General features: G+C 42.8%; 1 protein-coding gene across 1 annotated transcript in view; it reads left to right on the forward strand.

Moving 5' to 3' along the window:
• LOC138299144 (complement factor B-like) overlaps window positions 1–17,486 on the forward strand; it is a 212,219-nt gene that overhangs the window by 58,500 nt on the left and 136,233 nt on the right. Inside the window, exons 4-7 of the mRNA XM_069237203.1 lie at window positions 2,162–2,335; window positions 8,388–8,486; window positions 10,394–10,527; window positions 14,663–14,801. Coding sequence (XP_069093304.1) covers window positions 2,162–2,335; window positions 8,388–8,486; window positions 10,394–10,527; window positions 14,663–14,801 — 546 coding nt within the window. The remainder of the gene's footprint in view (window positions 1–2,161; window positions 2,336–8,387; window positions 8,487–10,393; window positions 10,528–14,662; window positions 14,802–17,486) is intronic.

Below are 17,486 nucleotides of genomic sequence, written 5' to 3' on the forward strand. Positions count from 1 at the left end.
ATGGAATGACGGTCAGGCTAATTGGATTTACTGTCCCAAACCAAAAAAGGAGAGTAGAAAATGTTGTGTCTTTTAGGCATATTTTCATTGCAAACACTTTTCTTAAAAATGGTGTTCCAGGGAGGTACATATGTGTGAAGATATTCTACAGCTTATTGACTCTGGGAGAATACTGGTGACACAGAACTAGGATTACAGGCTTGCGGCACTGATTACGACTGTGGTGGATAGGAATACACGTCTGACCAACTCCTGACAGGGTGGCCACCACTATAGTGGCAACCTCCCCACCGGATTATGACTTTCCTACTGGGCTGATGGGTAGAAACCAAGGTCAGCCCAGCAGTAAAGTGGTGGCAGCATTGTTCTCAGCTCGTAATCGAGCCGGTGACAAGGCTGCCGCCCACAGGGAACACCAGCACCCTTGTAATACACACTGTCTGCACAGCAAGGGTGCTGAGCAGGTGGGTGGCATGGGCAGGGCTGGGGCCCCATATGATCCCCTGCACCTGTTCTCCACCAGCCTATTCATTGCAGGTTGTAATAAGCAGTGCTGCCCTGGGTGATTGCAACCTGCACCCGCTGTCAGCCTGTCGGGATCACCAATCTCTGCGGAGACGACAGAACCCTGGCAGTTGGACCACCAGAGTCGTAATGTGGAGGTCGGACCGCCACATCAGTGGGGGCCCAGACCGCCACCATTAGTCTGCCAGTCTAATGACCGCCACACTCGTAATTAGGCCCGAAGTAACTTGTTTTATGTTTAACATGTGAACAACTTCCCAGCTCACAATTGAACACTCTTCATAGGTATACAGGTAGAAATGTTCCACTGAAACCCACACAAGAGTCCCACAAGACTTGACCAACATGAAAGAGGGACAGAGGTTTGCAGTCTCTATTTCTCCTGCAGAGCACCAGTGAATATGTATGAACCAGGCACACAGCTGGCTGCTACATGTTCAGTAGAGGGTCAGCAGCTTAACTGTGCACCCCTACTTCATAGCCCCTCCTTTGTGTATTATAGAATCTTTGCAATTGCCATTCTCAGCACAGTATGCTTTCCAAATTCTGGACAGACTTTAGCTGCAGATGTCTAGAAATGTTAAAATCTCATACTCAGTCCTTATAAGCTCTTCCAGTGACCTTATGGAATTTCAGTTCTAGGGAAAATTGATGCATCCAGCTATCCCTTGAAGATTGAAGCAGATGCAATCAATCAATCAATCAATCAATATTTGTAAAGCGCGGCTACTCACACATGAGTGTCTCAAGGTGCTGGGGGATGGGGAGTGGCCACATTCGAAGAGCCACGTCGTGAGGTTCTTCCTGAAGATGGTGGGGCATGGTATTTGCTTGAGGTGCAGGGGGAGGTTGTTCCAGCTCTTCGCTGCAGTGTAGGTAAAAGATCGTCCTCCGGCGGTGGTTTTGCGGATGCAAGGGACGGTAGCCAGGGCCATCGGCGAAGGGATCTGACGGGGTGTGGAAGGAGACGCGGTGGTTCAGGTAGGCTGGTCCTGCGTTGTGTATGGCCTTGTATGTGTGGGTGAGAAGCTTGAAGGTGATTCGCTTCTCCACCGGTATCCAGTGGAGAGTCCTCAGGTGTTGGGAGATGTGCTCAGGGCGAGGGAGATCCAGAATGAGTCTGGCGGGGGCGTTATGCAAGCCTAGTGAACTGTTGCTGTACTCCTGTATATGATGGTAAAGAAGGGCCATTTGTCCATTTTCTCAAAGGTCATGAAAGAGATGGTTATTAGTACTGTTCAAGAAATTTGAAGTTTAACAATGAGAGACACTAGGACGCTAGGCTACAGGATGAGCCCTATCACTGTGAACCACTCTGTATCCAATTTTTTTTAATATAGCTTAAAAGGCTATAGCTGCTCTGGGATCCCCCAGCCTGATGCTGTCAGATAATTGAACAGACTTCAACTGTCATTTCGAATTTGAATTATTTTTGATTGTGCTATCGTTTAAATATTGTTCTAAAGAAATTATTCTAATGAGGAACTAATGATGATGAACATTGTAAAAAAGTTCCTCCTCTGCCCTTTTCATGTGCTCAGGCTGCAGGAAGAGTGTGGGTTTGAACTGATTGAGTGATATATATGGCATACATATTGTACACACTTTTAAGATTCCTTGTGTTTTATCTGCCCAGCTGGTGACTGCCCCAACCCTGGCAAACCGATTGGATCCATCAAGTACGGGACCCAATACAGGGTCGAAGACAAAGTATCTTACGAGTGTCGGAATGAGCTCTCGATGTTCGGCTCCAAAGAGAGAGAGTGCCTAGAGGGTGGTGTATGGAGCGGGTCGGAGCCTATATGTCGACGTAAGGGCATTGTGAATTTAGAGAGCTCATATTATTTTGTTTGTTCCTCATACAGCCTCTTCTATTTATCTAAACTCCAGTGTTTTGACTATTAAATGCAAGACACTAGAACATGCAAGGGCCTGAAAAAAATGATGTTCCTAGAAGCTGCTACTGTGTATTGATTCTGAGAGACTATTTGCAGAACTAGTATTACAAGCTATGGGCCTGATTACGAGTCTGGCGGTCCAAAGACTGCCAGGTTCACTGTGGATGTCGGACCGCCGCGGCTGTGGCGCTCCGATTGCCGTATTACAACATTGGTGGTCAGTGCCGCCAAAAGACAGCCGTCTCTGCCAGGATCTAGGATCCCAACGGGATGACGGCGGTCGTGGTTGTAATCAGCCACGGCGACGCTGAAGTCAGCACTGCCATGCTGATTACTACCATGTTCTCCGCCTGCCTTTTCAAAGCAGTTCAACTGCCATGAAAAGGCTGGTGGAGAACACGGGCAGGGGGCTACAGGGTGGCCCCTACACTGCCCACAACTCTGTTGTGAGCAGTGCAGGGGCACCCCTCTCCAGCACCATCGGATTATGCACAGTCTGTTGTGCAGACAGTGCGCATTCTGAGGGTGCTGGGGGGGGGCGCCTGTGTGATGGCATTGTACTCATCTGCATCTGGAGCCTAGTCCAATGCCACCGTGCGTTTTCCACTGGGCTGATTGGCGGAAACCTTAGTTTCCACTGGTCAGCCTAGTGAAAAACTCAACATCGGGCCAGTGGGGACACCACCAGCTCGGCGGCGGTCTCCTCACCACGGGTCTGGCAGTCCGTTTTTCTGACCGCCAAACCCGTATTCAGACCCCAAGTAACATTTCCTTATGTTTAGCATGAGAGCAACTGCTGCTCATAATTGGACATTGTGCAAAGATAGTCAGATAAACGTGCCCTACTTAAACCCACACGATGTGCACAAGTCCTGACTGCCTTGAAGGAAGGACAATGAACTGTAGTATCTGTTTCTTCTGCAGAGGACCAGTGTATATTATGAGCCAGACGTGCAGCTGGCTATTACATATTCAGTATAGGGTCAGCTGCTGAACTGCGCTCAGGATGGCTAGGCCGACCCTTACTTCATAGACCCTCCTTTGTGAATTATGGAACCTTTGCAATTTCCATTCTCAGTATGCTTTACAAATTCCGAACTGGCTTTAGCTGCAAAGGTGTGAACTGACTTTGTAAGCTACAGCAGAAAGCAGAATGGGAGTCAAGCTGAGGGCTATTCCTAACACCTGCACAGCAGCTGTGGCAGCTAGTGGCCAGTCATAGAAGAGTTTTAGATGTGAGGGGCTTCGACTTACTCAGAGTCCCAGCAATGTTTGTCCACTTTGGGAGGTATTGAATGAATGTGCATGAATGAATGTGCAAGAACCACAGCATGACAACATCTCCAATGGGCTTTAAATGACTTCCTGAAACTTTTGGTGCTTGCAGCTATAAATGTAGTTATGGCACAGTTGAATGCAGCATTTCGGAAGCTTGGCTTTTCTGGAAATGAGATGCGGTCCAGTGGCTATATTTCTCACCTACAGTGTAGGCTCAACCATTAAATTCTGGATAAATGAATGTGTGTAGAGCAATGCAATCCATAAAGCATAGCTGCAGTGTGCTGTTCAGCAATTTCCTCTTAATGTGTCGCCCTTCACTTACCCAATCATATTCTGGTTTTTGTAAACCACTTGTGCCTCATGTGGTTGTCCGATGAAATATCGCCATCAAAAATATTGGCAAAATAATATTGCCCAAAAAATATTCAGAACACAAATACCTATTTTATATCATTTGTATGTAAAGTCAAAATATTGACAAAAAATGTAGAAGACTGCGATATTGTTAGAAAAAGTGCATATCGATTTTGAAATATTATACTCTACATTACCCTAAAACATACATTATCTTTAAAAATATTACATGTAAAAAGATATAAATATAATATAAAAATGTACAACTTACTAACATAAAATAAAAGTATATACTTTAGATTAATTGCAAAAAGAATGGAGGTGATAATTAAAAATAAAATTATTATTTAAATTTTTTTAACAATAACACAAATAAATATTAATTGTATTGACAAGCACTAAATATTAGAAAATTAAAACATGTATACAATAACAACGTAAACAATTATTAAAAAATGACTACAAAAAATAAATCATAAAAAAATATTTACTTTAAACTAACTTTTAAAATGTAAACATCAGATAAAAAATTAGACTTGGAGAGGTGAAATTGATTACCTTGATAATCTGAGAAACTGTAGGGAAAGTGTTGGATTTCAAACCCACTCTGACCCAACCAACACTAGGGAAAGAATTGGACACCGGAGGGTTACTATTCCCTCTCCACCTTCAGCAACCGTAGAGAAAGTGTAGGGCTTTTGTGGGGTCAGATTTAGCACTCACACTCCAACCTTAGCAATGGTAGGAGAAGTGTTGGACTTTGGAGGAGTTAAGTTCACTATCCCACTCCAACGTGAGCAACTGTAGAGAAAGTGTTGGACTTTGGAGTCAGATTTTCTATTTCCACTTCAACTTGAAGGGCTTAGATTACTGGCCTTATTACGACATTGGCAGTCCTCGGACAGCCAATGCCGCGGTCAGGTTGGACCGCCGCAGTTGCAGCGGTCCGACTGCCACATTACGTGGTATGGGCAGTGCAGGGTTCCCCCTGTCCAGCACCCTCGAAATGTGCACTGCCTGCTGTGCAAACAGTGTGCATTTTCAGGGTGCTGGTGACCCCTTCGTGTGGCAGCATTGCTGCTGGCTCAATTATGAGCCAGGAACAATTCTGCAGCCACTTTCCCTCTGGGCTGACTGGCAGAACCTGTGAGCCCAGTGGGAAAGTCATAACAGGGCTGGCGGGGAGGTCATCAGCAGAGCAATGACCACCCTCTCCGGAGTTTGGCGGACAGGTGTTCTGCCAAACTTGTAATCGGCCCCTTCGTATTCCCACTTTGACCTAAGTAATACTAGGGAAACGTTGGGTTTTTCGAGGAGTGACAACTATTATTCTCACTCCAGTGTAAGCAACAGTAGGAAAAATATTTAACTTTAAAAAGATTAGAATTTATTTTCCCTATCCTAAATTGGTAGAAAATAAATTGCATACATAGGAAATAAAAACATAAATATATTTCCTGAAGCAAATTAAAAGAAATATTTTAACATCATGTAATTTATATATATAAAAAACTAAAATCACAAAATGAAAATATAACATTACGTATTCATTTTTCAAAATGAAATAAATTAAAACACGTAAAACTGTGAAACATAGATTTAAAATGCTTCCCACCTTTTTACCCTCAAATTCTGACAACCGGAAGCACAAATTAAATTAAAAACAGAATAAATAACAATACACATTATTTAAAAAATGTAATAAAACTCTCAAATGTAATTGTTAAACAGAAAAATTAAACACAGTATACTTAATGTGCAAACAATTCAATTTTGTTAACATTATCTATTAAATAACTAAAAACGTATTTAGAAAATTAATTATCTAGTTAACAAATTAAAATAAAAAAAACATATTTGTCAGTGATTAAAACAAACAAAAAAATTAAATCCCTTCAACCCTATTACCAACAAACCCAACAACCTACCCAAAAAATTAAAACTTGCATAAAATGAAAACAACTTAAGCTGTATCACCAAATTACAAAAAAAGCAAAATGACACTAAAAATAATGAAACTTACTTAACAATTACTTATAACATAAAAATGAATAAAACTCACCTAAATAATTACAAAACAATATGATGGACAACTATATTTAAAAAAAGTTTTTAAAGACTTAAAACAATATTTCTAATTTCCTATATTCCCATGATATTTTTGACATCACAATATTTTTGACATGATCTTTGTGTTTCACCATATTTTGGACATGATATTGTGCCGGAATTCCGCTTCATCCTGTATGTACAGCACCTTACGTATGGGATGCTCCTTTACCATAGGTCTGGGTTATAATAAGTACCTCAATTAAACAAGCAGTGGCAATGCCAATATATCTGGCTGTAAGTGAAAGTACTTTTTCAGCCGCTGGTGAGTTTATACACTAAGGGGCAGATTTATGAAAAGTGGCGCTGCACCTAGTGCAGTGCCACTTTTCCTGCACCCCTTAGTGCCCCCTAACGCCACCATTTATTTAAAATAGCATCATAATTTTTGATGCTAGTCAGGTGCTTTGCAGGATTAGTGTCAAAAATAATTACGCAAATCCTGCAAAGCACCCAGAGGCCCATTGTAATCAATGGGAGCCTCATTTTAACACCTGCACTTAGCAGGCAATAATAAATGCAGATAAAATGGCGCAAAGGAATCTCATAGATTCCTTTGTGCCATTTTTACGGCCCCCTTAGCGCTGGAACCCCCCCTTGCATACATTATGCCTGGCACAGACATAATGTGGTGCAAGGGGTTACAAAGTGGCGCAATGCAAGCAGTTAGCCACTTTAAATATGCTGTGGCGTAATTGGCCTCGTTGGGCCACATCTGCTTAAAAAACAATGATGCAAATATGGTGCAAGGAGGCACTAGGGGCTCTTAAATATGCCCCTAAATACCTCATGACACACATACTTTTACTCATTCTTGGGTGCATGGATTGGTGCATGCACCCGCTCGCCCATCCCCAATAAAACACACACAAAGTCTAAAAAATCAAGATAAATTAATATAAAATAAAAATGTCATATAAATATAACAGGCTTGCGCTTGAAATAAAAAAAAAGTAAAAATTAAACATAGCACTGTGCAGCCATCTTGGAAAGGAAATATGTGTAGCTTATCATTACTGTACCGATCCAAGATGAAAGACATGTTGCTCCTAAACATGGTAATCATCTTGAAACTATTAAATAATGATAAACTATTTCAATACCTTTCATTTTTAGAAGTAGTGGGACTCTGTCGATGAAATAAGCAGCCATTGAGCAGCCTGGTACCTTTGTCTGGTGAGTTGTGGGGAAGTCCAAAATAAAACAGATAAAAAAGGAAAGTTAAAAAGGTGACCTAACAAGAGAGAAAATGGAAAACTTAGAGACCGTTTTCCATGCCCAGTTAACTAAATTCCACTCAGTTTCAGGCAGGTGTGGGCATACGTCAAACAAAATTCTGCTGCTCACTGGGCAGTAGAGCCAGTGGGTAACGTGGACTTACCCATTGTCCAATGCTACATGCGTTCATGGGCGAAAACAGAATATGAATGATGCTTGAACAGACCAATGGCTAAAGAGAGCTGGCCTAAAGTCCCACTGTGTATGGATATTTCTGTTTTTTAATGATTTTGTTTTATTACAAGAGCCTGGCAGACAGCTAAAACAGCCAGTGTAGATCTAAACAAATCTTTAGTCTAAATGCAGCTAAATAATTCTACAAAATCATAAATATGTATAAAATATCCAAAGGCAAAATTACAAATGTGTACAAAATTACCAATGGCAAAACTATCTACAACAGGATTTATGGCATCTGACGTAATTTTTCTCAGAGTATAGGACTAACAATGTGGTTTTCCTCACCCTGTGCGATGGCGTCTATGAGGGTTTACATATATGTAGTACACATTACTTTACACAATTATATTAGGCTACATCAGATGCGTATCAATACTTTTGGGTTGTGTAAGTACCAGCCTATTACACAATTGCCCCATTGAAATGGGAAATAACATGTGGGAATCAGAGTGTTTGCACAGATTTTAGAATACCAGTCCTTATTGGTTGGCCTTTCCCCCAGACATTTTGCCTTCTTGAGCAACCTAGAATCCACAGTTTTACTGCTGTTTTTTAAATTCCCACAGAGGCTGTTAATTGTTGTTAATAGCCCCATTAGAAATACAGACCACTTGCAATTGAGCTGTAATTGTACAAAGTTTTGCATTGTCTCCCAAATCCCCAATAATGCACTGCATTCCTTTGCTCTGCAGCTATGTTCATACTGTGTTCATACCACTGCATAAAAACATGTTTAATGAGATGCTGGCTTTTCCTCGCCAGAGTTCTACACATTCGACACAGCAGAGGAAGTTGCCACATCCTTTGTTTCCTCCCTATCTGCTGCTGTAGAAATAGCCGATCCGGACAAGGTGGCTGAAGGTAGGTCCACTACTTTCTATTACTTAGGGCCTGATTTAGATCTTGACAGTATTACTGCCAATGCGCCGCAGCGGCGGACCTGAAAACACCATCAAGCTGATGGTGTTCTGCCCACTGTATTTAGATGTCTTGCGACTGATCCGCAGACTGCCACGATGGAGTATGCCACAATGGAGTACTCCTCCTAGCCATCAGGCTGGCGGGTTCCTGATGACCCTATTTGGATGCTACAGTCCTGCAAGCAGTGTACTGGTGGTGGATTGCTGATGGAGAGAGCCCGTCGCTGGACCAATGGACATAGTACAATGGCAGTGGCAATGGAATAGCCATGTGCGTCCCCCTGCATAACACATACACAACATACCACATACACACTATAATCCATTTCCATTCCAACACCACACCACACATACATGCCGAAAACACACATTGCCATGCATCCATGACACAACACACACACACATTATTGACACTGCATCCACACACAACACAACCACAACAACTGATACAACTACACACTCATGCACACAAATACATTCACACACAAGCACAACTACACACTTTGCGGCAACAAAAAACACACAAAACTCACATGAATGTTGCACAGAGCAACACAACATACAGCCAAACATACACAAAAACAGTGAACCCAGATGCAAGTGACACACATACAGACACAACCACATCACCCACTCCAACTCCCTCTGCCTCAACCAGCCAATCAAATCGCACACACAGACTTAATGACTCACATACATAACTGGAAGCACAACACCACAAGTACAGGTCCCCTTGCGATGTGCACACATGGACATAGTCAACGGGTGTGAATATAATGTCACTGTGGTGCCAGCATTCATGTGGCAATGAATACTGACACCAAAATGACAGTTGTGTATTTGGGTGATATGTGTCAGGTACCAGTGTGTCCCCATCCATGTCCCGCACAAATGTGCTCCCGACATATGCATAGCACAGTAATTCAAACAAATTACTGTGACATGTATATGACTGCAGTGGTTCTGAGCTCATCTGTGGTGACTACACAACATACACAGCCAATGCAGGTTCCCTACCTTTAAGTCCAGCGACAGGGGTGTCGTGTTTTCTCCGTGGTCCAGTGATAGCAGCAACGGAAGGTCTTGTCCAGTCGTGTCCAGATGGAAACGGAAGTGGAATGGGGAAAAAAGATAGGTTTAAACCACATTTCCCCTCCAATCCACCAATTCGAGTGTGGAGGTCGGAATGCCACAGTTGGCTTGGCAGTAAGGCACATCCAAATCTGCTTGGCGGTACAAGTGGCTGGAGTGCCACCATCAGCCCCTATTCCCATTGCTACCGTCGCGCGGCTGGAGATTCTTGGTGGAGTCGGGTGGAGTCGGGTGGACTTGGGCGCTGTCTCGCCTACGGGTGTGCCAACATCTAAATCGGACTGGCAGACCGCCAAGGTAGCGGACAGGTTTTCCAGTGGAAAACTGGCGGTGGGACAGTTATCGTCAAGATCTAAAACAGGCCCAAAGTTTTTTTAAACTATTGTTTAGGTGGCTTCTGGAATGGGTGGTTGGAGAGGTAGTAAGAGGCAAAAAAAGATGGAAAACCGACATTTGGAAGGTAACAAATGAGGGTTAGGGGACAAGAAGAGTTTTAAGATAGATGATAAGCTGTGGTTTGGTGAATGAGGATGTATAATGATTTTTAACGAAGACAGAAAAGAGTCTTTCTATTTTTAAGCAACATGTACAGTGCAGAATGGTGGAAGCATGCCACCTGGGTCCTCTTAGTAGCAAATCAACTTTCATGTACCACTGTAGTGGCCAGGACCTGCAGGAGTTACGCGAAATGTAGCTGATAGCACTTCTGCCAAATCTATTAAGTTTGCAAGTGCTTCTCTCTTCTTCTATGAACAGGGACAGGGACACGAAAAATTCATATAGAGAAAGATGGGAACATGAACATTTACTTTATCCTGGATGCGTCTGAAAGTGTTGGAAAAGAAGACTTCGAAAAGGCCAAGGACTGTATTGTCAGCCTCATAGAAAAGGTAAGATAAGTCTGGTAAGCAGGAAGGCATAGATCAGACATGCTGATACAATGATTAGCGCAACACTGAAAAATCTAATACTGAAAAATCAACATTAGGAATTTTTAAAATGGGGTTATTGTACCAAATCCACATTACATCCCTGGCGGGCAGATCCACCAGGAGACCGCCGGTCCCGCCATTAGCATTGTTCCTGACGGAGTGACTGCGGTCGGGGTTACAACCAGCCATGGAGGTGCTGAACTCAGCGCCACCTGGCCGATTACAACCCCACTTTCTGCCAGTCTTTTCATGGCGGGGACCTCACCTTGAAAAGGCTGGTGGAAAGCCAGTACTTGGGGCCACGGGGGACCCAGAACTGCCCATGCCTATGGCATGGGCAATGCAGGGCCCCCCCTGCCCAGCACCCTCCGAGCACCCTCATTCCGAGGGTGCTGGGGTTCCCCCTATGCGATGGGATTGGCCTCAGCTCCATGTTGAGCTGAGACCAATGCCGCTGCACAGTTTCCACTGAATTGTCAGCCCAGTGGAAACTTTGTAATGGGTCTGGTAGGGAGACCGCCAGCTCTGGAGTGGTCTCCTCACCGCAAGTTTGGTGGTCGGCTTTTCCGACCCCCAGGCTCGTAATGAGGCCCTAAGACAGATTCTTCGACCGCCTTTCATCCTTCACTAAATACACTGGTTTTTCATTGTCTCTTCCTATCTTTCAAGAATGGAGCTCAAAGAACATTGTTCTATATTATTATAGACTACAAAATCAATTCTTCCTCCCTCCTCTGTACTTTCAGTCCAGGCCTGGCTGTAATTACACACTGATGGAGGCAGCAGATTCTTCAAGGACATCAATCAAAAGCCATTTGTCATACAGCGGCCTGACAAACTGGCAGTTAAAGAAATTTCAAGAAATCTCTGTATTAGCTCCCTCCTACTGGCAGAATCCACTTCAAACTATGTTGCATGATCTATAAGGCATGCCACTTGAATAGAATACTTTGCCCTTATGCTCAACATTTTTGATGGTGTACGTGGTACTACAAGCAACTCCCTGACCAGGCTGAAAACCCAAAAGACTCACAAACAACACACAAATCAATAGGCTTCCTCTCCAGAAAGACCAAGGCTCTTGACTGATTTCTCTTTGCATGTCACACTTGCTGCTTCAGTGTTGAGCTCAGGAAAGATCTCAAAACTCACTGCTTCACAACCTTCCTACCATTCAAAACTGTACCCCTTCCTACAGCTATCTGACTGTGAACATGTTTGTTCTTCATTGCACGTATTTGATGTTGAAGCACCTTTCGAGTTTTTCTAATCTCCACTGCTATTGGGTCCACTGTTCATCCTTTATAAATGATCCCAATACAATAAAGAATACAAATTGAGCTATCCCACCACTATTATGCCATGTTAATGCTGTAACTGTGGAGACCAGCAAGAAAAGGCACCCAGGTCATGTTTATCCTCTCTATAACAACATGGACCCCTACCATACCCTGAAACTGCACACCTCCACCAGAAACACACAGACTGTAAGGTGTGGCATTTAAGGAAAAGCCAAAACATGTGGTTGTTGGCATACAAATGGTTGCTTCATGTTGAACCATGACATAAGGCACATGCCTCGAACAGAAAATGTTACTTACCCTGTAAACATCTATTTGTGTCATGTAGTGCTGTAGATTCAGAGGAGCCCACCCTCCTCCCCAGGCACCTGTGTTTGTTGCAGTGACTTTTGTAAGTTATCATTGATTCTTTCAGCATGGAAATCGCATTATCTTACACTATACTACACATTCCATTCTCACCCGCTTTGTGTGAAAACAATCTAACGATGGGCTCGATGACCATGTGCATTACCAGCAAGAGGAAAAGTCACTATAGCTAGTGAAAAACAACTTGTACACACCTGAGTCCCAAACATTAGATGGCAGGATTATAGTAAGCATGTGAACCTACAGCATTACGGTACGAACAGATGCTTACTGCAGTGGTTCCAAACCATTTGACTTCTATGGACCCCCACTTGATCATTACTGGAAACCGGGGGACCCCACTGAATCATTATTGGAATCTGGGGACCCCCCACTGAGTCATTACTGAAAGCTGGGGACCTAATCTGTTGATATTATTTAATTTTCTGAGCAGTCACGGACCCCCTGAGGAGGCTTTGTGGACCTCCAGTGGGTCCCCGTACCACAGGTTGGGAACCATTGAGTTACTGTGTAAGTAACAGTTTCCATATTACATAGTGACAAAATCTTCCAAATACGTAGGAATACCCAACATCAGTACCACCTTTACATGCCTCATTTCCTTTTTGTACAGCAGCACCCTTTCCACGTGTGACTTTACTCCAATCAGTCATTTTTTACACTACCCTGCTGACTCTGTCAAAATTCCAAACACAACCATCTTTAGTTCCAATTGTCTGTTCTCTTACACTTCTCTCATACACATACAGGTGCTAAAAACTTTGATTCACATTTACAAAGTAGACCAGGGTTTTGTATCCTTTCTGATCTGTTTCACATACTTTTGTCTTTCATTTATATTTCTCTCCTTACTGCTGTTGTACTCTATTGCTTTCATCAACAACTTTCTTTCAGTTATCTTCATCCCTTTGCCCATAACCCATCAATACTTCAATTTTGATGCTGGATCTCCACCTCTCAATAGAAGCAGATACGTCCATACTCATGTGGTGCAGGCCTCATTGCCCATAACATATCCTTTAAAACCTATTTCTAAGACACTCTATTTACTGATTCTGATTGCAGCTGATCCGTTATTCTATGACAATATGGGTATTGACATTATCTTCTAATCTAACCTCCAGTCACTTACATAGTCAGTTAAAACAAATGCATACTTAGGTCTTCTTCCGAAAACTTTATACGGTGCAGAAAAGTCAAAAGCAAGTTTATTCCACAGGAGTAACTGAATAAGAACATACTACTTGTGACTTTCTGCTGAAAACCCAAGAATCACAATCTTGTACATATCCTCGGTCCACTGCGTTAACGCCAGGCACCAAAATTCTTGTCTCATCCTAAATTGCATAGCTTATATTCCAAAGAGCTTTAATAAGCAAGATCAGGCACCTCTTGAATCATCTGGTGCAAATAATCAACCCACACACCTATGCAAACCTTCCACACAACTCAGTTCCTGAGTAATCTGAGCAACTTAGATAATTGTTTGCTGGCCAATTTCCTCTAGTATGCTCTGCATAAGCCTTTCATGAAAAGCTGAAAACATGACATGTCTAACTCTCCCCCTGCTGATCCTTTTGACTCTGTTAGTGACCAATACCAGAAAGCCATTGGTAATTGTACGATTTACAAATTCTATTGTATCGTATCGTAAAGTGATTTCACCAAGACATCTTTTATCAACATGTGGTCTGCAGACTCCAGAGGGTCCACAGCGCCTACTCAGGTGGTCCATGACTGTTAAGGAAATTAAATACTATGAGCAGATTAATAAAGGTTATATGGATGACAAATGTGAAGGAATTTAAAATTAGAGGATGAAAATCAAGTTCATATCCTTAGCTTGACTTAAGGGAGCAGCACAAGTACAGCATCCAGCAGGAACGATTGATGGCTTCAATTCAAGCACTGGTAGGCGCTGACAAAAAGAGAGCATGCAGCATTAGCAGAAAAGGCAAGGTGATATGCAGGAGTCTAGCAAATTGCTTCATCTTTTAGAGATAAAACTACATTTTGAAAAGCTCCATTAAAATTTTAATTTCGATTTTTGTATTTTTTTCTAGATGATTAAAATCTATTAATTTATGATTTGTAAATTTGTTTGATGTATACTTGATTTCTCTGTTTTTGTGAATTGTTTTGAAGTCTAAATTGTAGAAACTGCTTAAGATGGGGTTCTTGACTTTTATTGATGAGCCAGTGAGGGTCCACCTGAGTCAAAAGGTTAAGAACCGGCGCGATATTAAAGGAACCACTTATTTTTTTACGGATCTAAGAAAATGCAAATCAGTGGAAATGGAGCTGAACTAAAATCATGATAATCACTGAACGTGAATCTCACCTATGTTAGTTATTTTTTTAAACTTTGGGCAGATAGGCTTGGAATTGCAGATCATTTCAGTAATGTGTACTTCCTTCTGTAGATCTCAACCTACGACATCACACCAAGGTACACCATCATTACCTATGCCACAGAAACGAAGACAATAGTTGACCTGGAAGATGATGCAGCCACTGATGCTGCCAAGGTCATTGAACTGCTGCAGGAATTTGATTACAGTGGTGAGTTGCTGACACAGTTATTTATTCCTTTCATGATGCAGCGCGCAGGACCTGATAAATGAGTGCAAAGGGCTGTGTTATACAGAGTGCCCCAAGAGCTAAGGGGGGAAGAGATTCAACGGTTTTCGGATCCCAGGATATACTTACTTTGGTATTACAGAAGGGGTTGCAGACACTTGCACAGCTCCTTCTCTAATGTAGATCGTGCCACACATGTAACGCTGGTCCGATCCTAAAAAGGTGTTCCCTCATTTGCATGAGGGTGTGGACCATGCAATTGAGGGAACGCTTTGCCTCTGCACCTTCTCCATATTAGAAACGCAGGGCCAGAGGCAAAGCAGCTTTCAGGAAGTGCACTGACTGTGCACCACTGAGCACCACAAAGAGACTGTACCTTGAAAGATGCCCCCCAGAGACCCTGCTGCAGATGGATGCAGTCATTTGCTGCACCTGCCTGCAGAGGGATCCCTACCCCCTTTGTAATGCAGGCCAGGTTACTGCGTACAAACAGAAAGGCAGACCGTCAGCTACAAACATCCAGTCCGCCTTTCACTAATGCTCTGTCTCCAGGGTGGGCATGAGTTTGCGGCTGTGCTGGGAGCATCACAATAACTCTAATAAAGGGAACTTACCTGCTGTGTACCTGGCATACCATGTTAAGGATGTGCTGTATCACAGACCAGCCTAGTGTGCATTATATGTAATATGGACCCAGATGTTCAAAAGAGAGGGTGTCGCGTAGGCTCTCATTATCCTAATGAGACTACTGGATTTTGAGCAGCAGAATCGTCCTCAGTGTGGGAGACTGAGTCTAAACCACGGCAGATGACACCTGTCGCTCTAATCCGGGTTTTGCTCTGATAAAAACTAGCAGTGGCTCATCTCTACCAAAGGATAGTGATGATTGGGCAGCCGAGCGCACGACATATTAGGCTTCTCAGGGAATTCGTGGTCACTCAGGTCACATACGGTTCTCTCACTTACACTTCAGTCTCGTATATAAATGACAATCAGAAGCAGTATATGTTTTAATAATGAGTTTAATAAAACAACTGCATCTTAGTTAGCAAAGCGTGAAATGCAATAACCAGAACGACACAACATGACGGTATTAAAATTGTGACGAGAAGAGTGACGCATAAAAACAACGCTATCATATTGGCACTATGGCTAGTACACTATTTCATACCGAAGTTATAATTTGAGCACAGCATGTTAAGCTCTAATTCTGCCTTTCAGGTTCCCCTGGGAAGACATCAACCCTCATACCTGAACAAAGGCCTGTGGTCTGCGTTAGCATCTGTTTCAAAGCAATCAGCATACAGTTGTGGTTCCCTGGCTGGAATCTCCCTCTAACGTGTAAGGGACAAGGAAGTGTTTATATAATAACACAGCTAATGTTCTGAGAAAATGTCCCTACGTAAGGATGTGTATTTTCTACGAATGTTGGAGACTAAACTTTTACCACGTTCACCGGCAATGTACTGAACTGCAGCCTTGAATGAAGCACAGAGTGAACAAGAATGTATTGCTTGAGAACAGAGTGCTGGCCTAGGCAGAAACAGTTAGATAAAAGAAAAGAAAACAAGACTGTAAAAATGGTTATTGTAATAATAATAATGCGAAGCTGAATAAAATATATCTAGGTTAAAGTGCACAGCGGCCTAGTGTGTTAAAATAACGTGCTTGGAGCTATAACTAAAATGGCTACACAACACCCTCCCCTTGTCGGTTGAAAGTGGTTCAAAGCCAAAGCTAAAATTGTATTGCTAAAAAGCTCAACCTAAGATATATAAGAGCAAAGTCAATTTGGATAAGTTAAAGGGACACACAAGCATCCTACGAGACAATTTAAAATATGAGCATGTGGTACATAACCGAATTCAAAGTACATGTCAATTTAGAAAAGTTCCAATCTAGGTACATAGGACAGAAGATCTTCCACTTCGGCCGATGTCAAAATCGGAAAGTCCTCGCCAAGAAGTATCAAGGAGCAGGTGTGTTCCGTAGCCTCAGTGTCAACCAAGGCAGCATCCTGTGGTGTGCCCATTGATGAGTTGTTAACAACTTCCTCCAGGAAGGGTAACTCATAATTAGCTTCACGCTGCAAACGCAACCTCAACGCGCATGTCCAATAATGAACCCTCAGCGAGAACATCAATAGATCAGCATCCATTGCAGTCAAGCGCTGCTGCGAGAGACATATTTCCAGTGCATGTTCAAACGAGCACCAGAGACACCGAAACACGGGCTACACACAATACAAAACTGGTCTGAATGACAAAGACCAGCCACATTCCAATTGCTCCAGGAGTGTTGCTCCACAATACTGCATCATACGCTCACGACACAGCTGCGCTGATGGGAGCACCATTGTTTCTCCTCGTTGTGGCGGGACAGCCATTGCGCATGAACAACAGCAAGAGCAAGATGCCAGCTAATAAAGCCAAAGTTATCGGAAATCCCCCGAAAATACTACCGAAAATTGAGTGGATAGCTGAAGGTACTAAACAGAATATAGAAGAGAAGGTCTGAATGAAACCAGAACCAACAGCTTTGAAAAAATTTGCAATTCCAGTTGTGCTGGATGCATTGAATATTCGTCCCACGAGTTCACCAAAGTGTCTCGGAAAGTTTGTATTTAACAGGGACTGTATTTCTGCCAATGACCTTGCCACTTGAAGT

The sequence above is a fragment of the Pleurodeles waltl genome, chromosome 6, assembly GCF_031143425.1.
Source record: "Pleurodeles waltl isolate 20211129_DDA chromosome 6, aPleWal1.hap1.20221129, whole genome shotgun sequence".
Taxonomy (NCBI): domain Eukaryota; kingdom Metazoa; phylum Chordata; class Amphibia; order Caudata; family Salamandridae; genus Pleurodeles; species Pleurodeles waltl.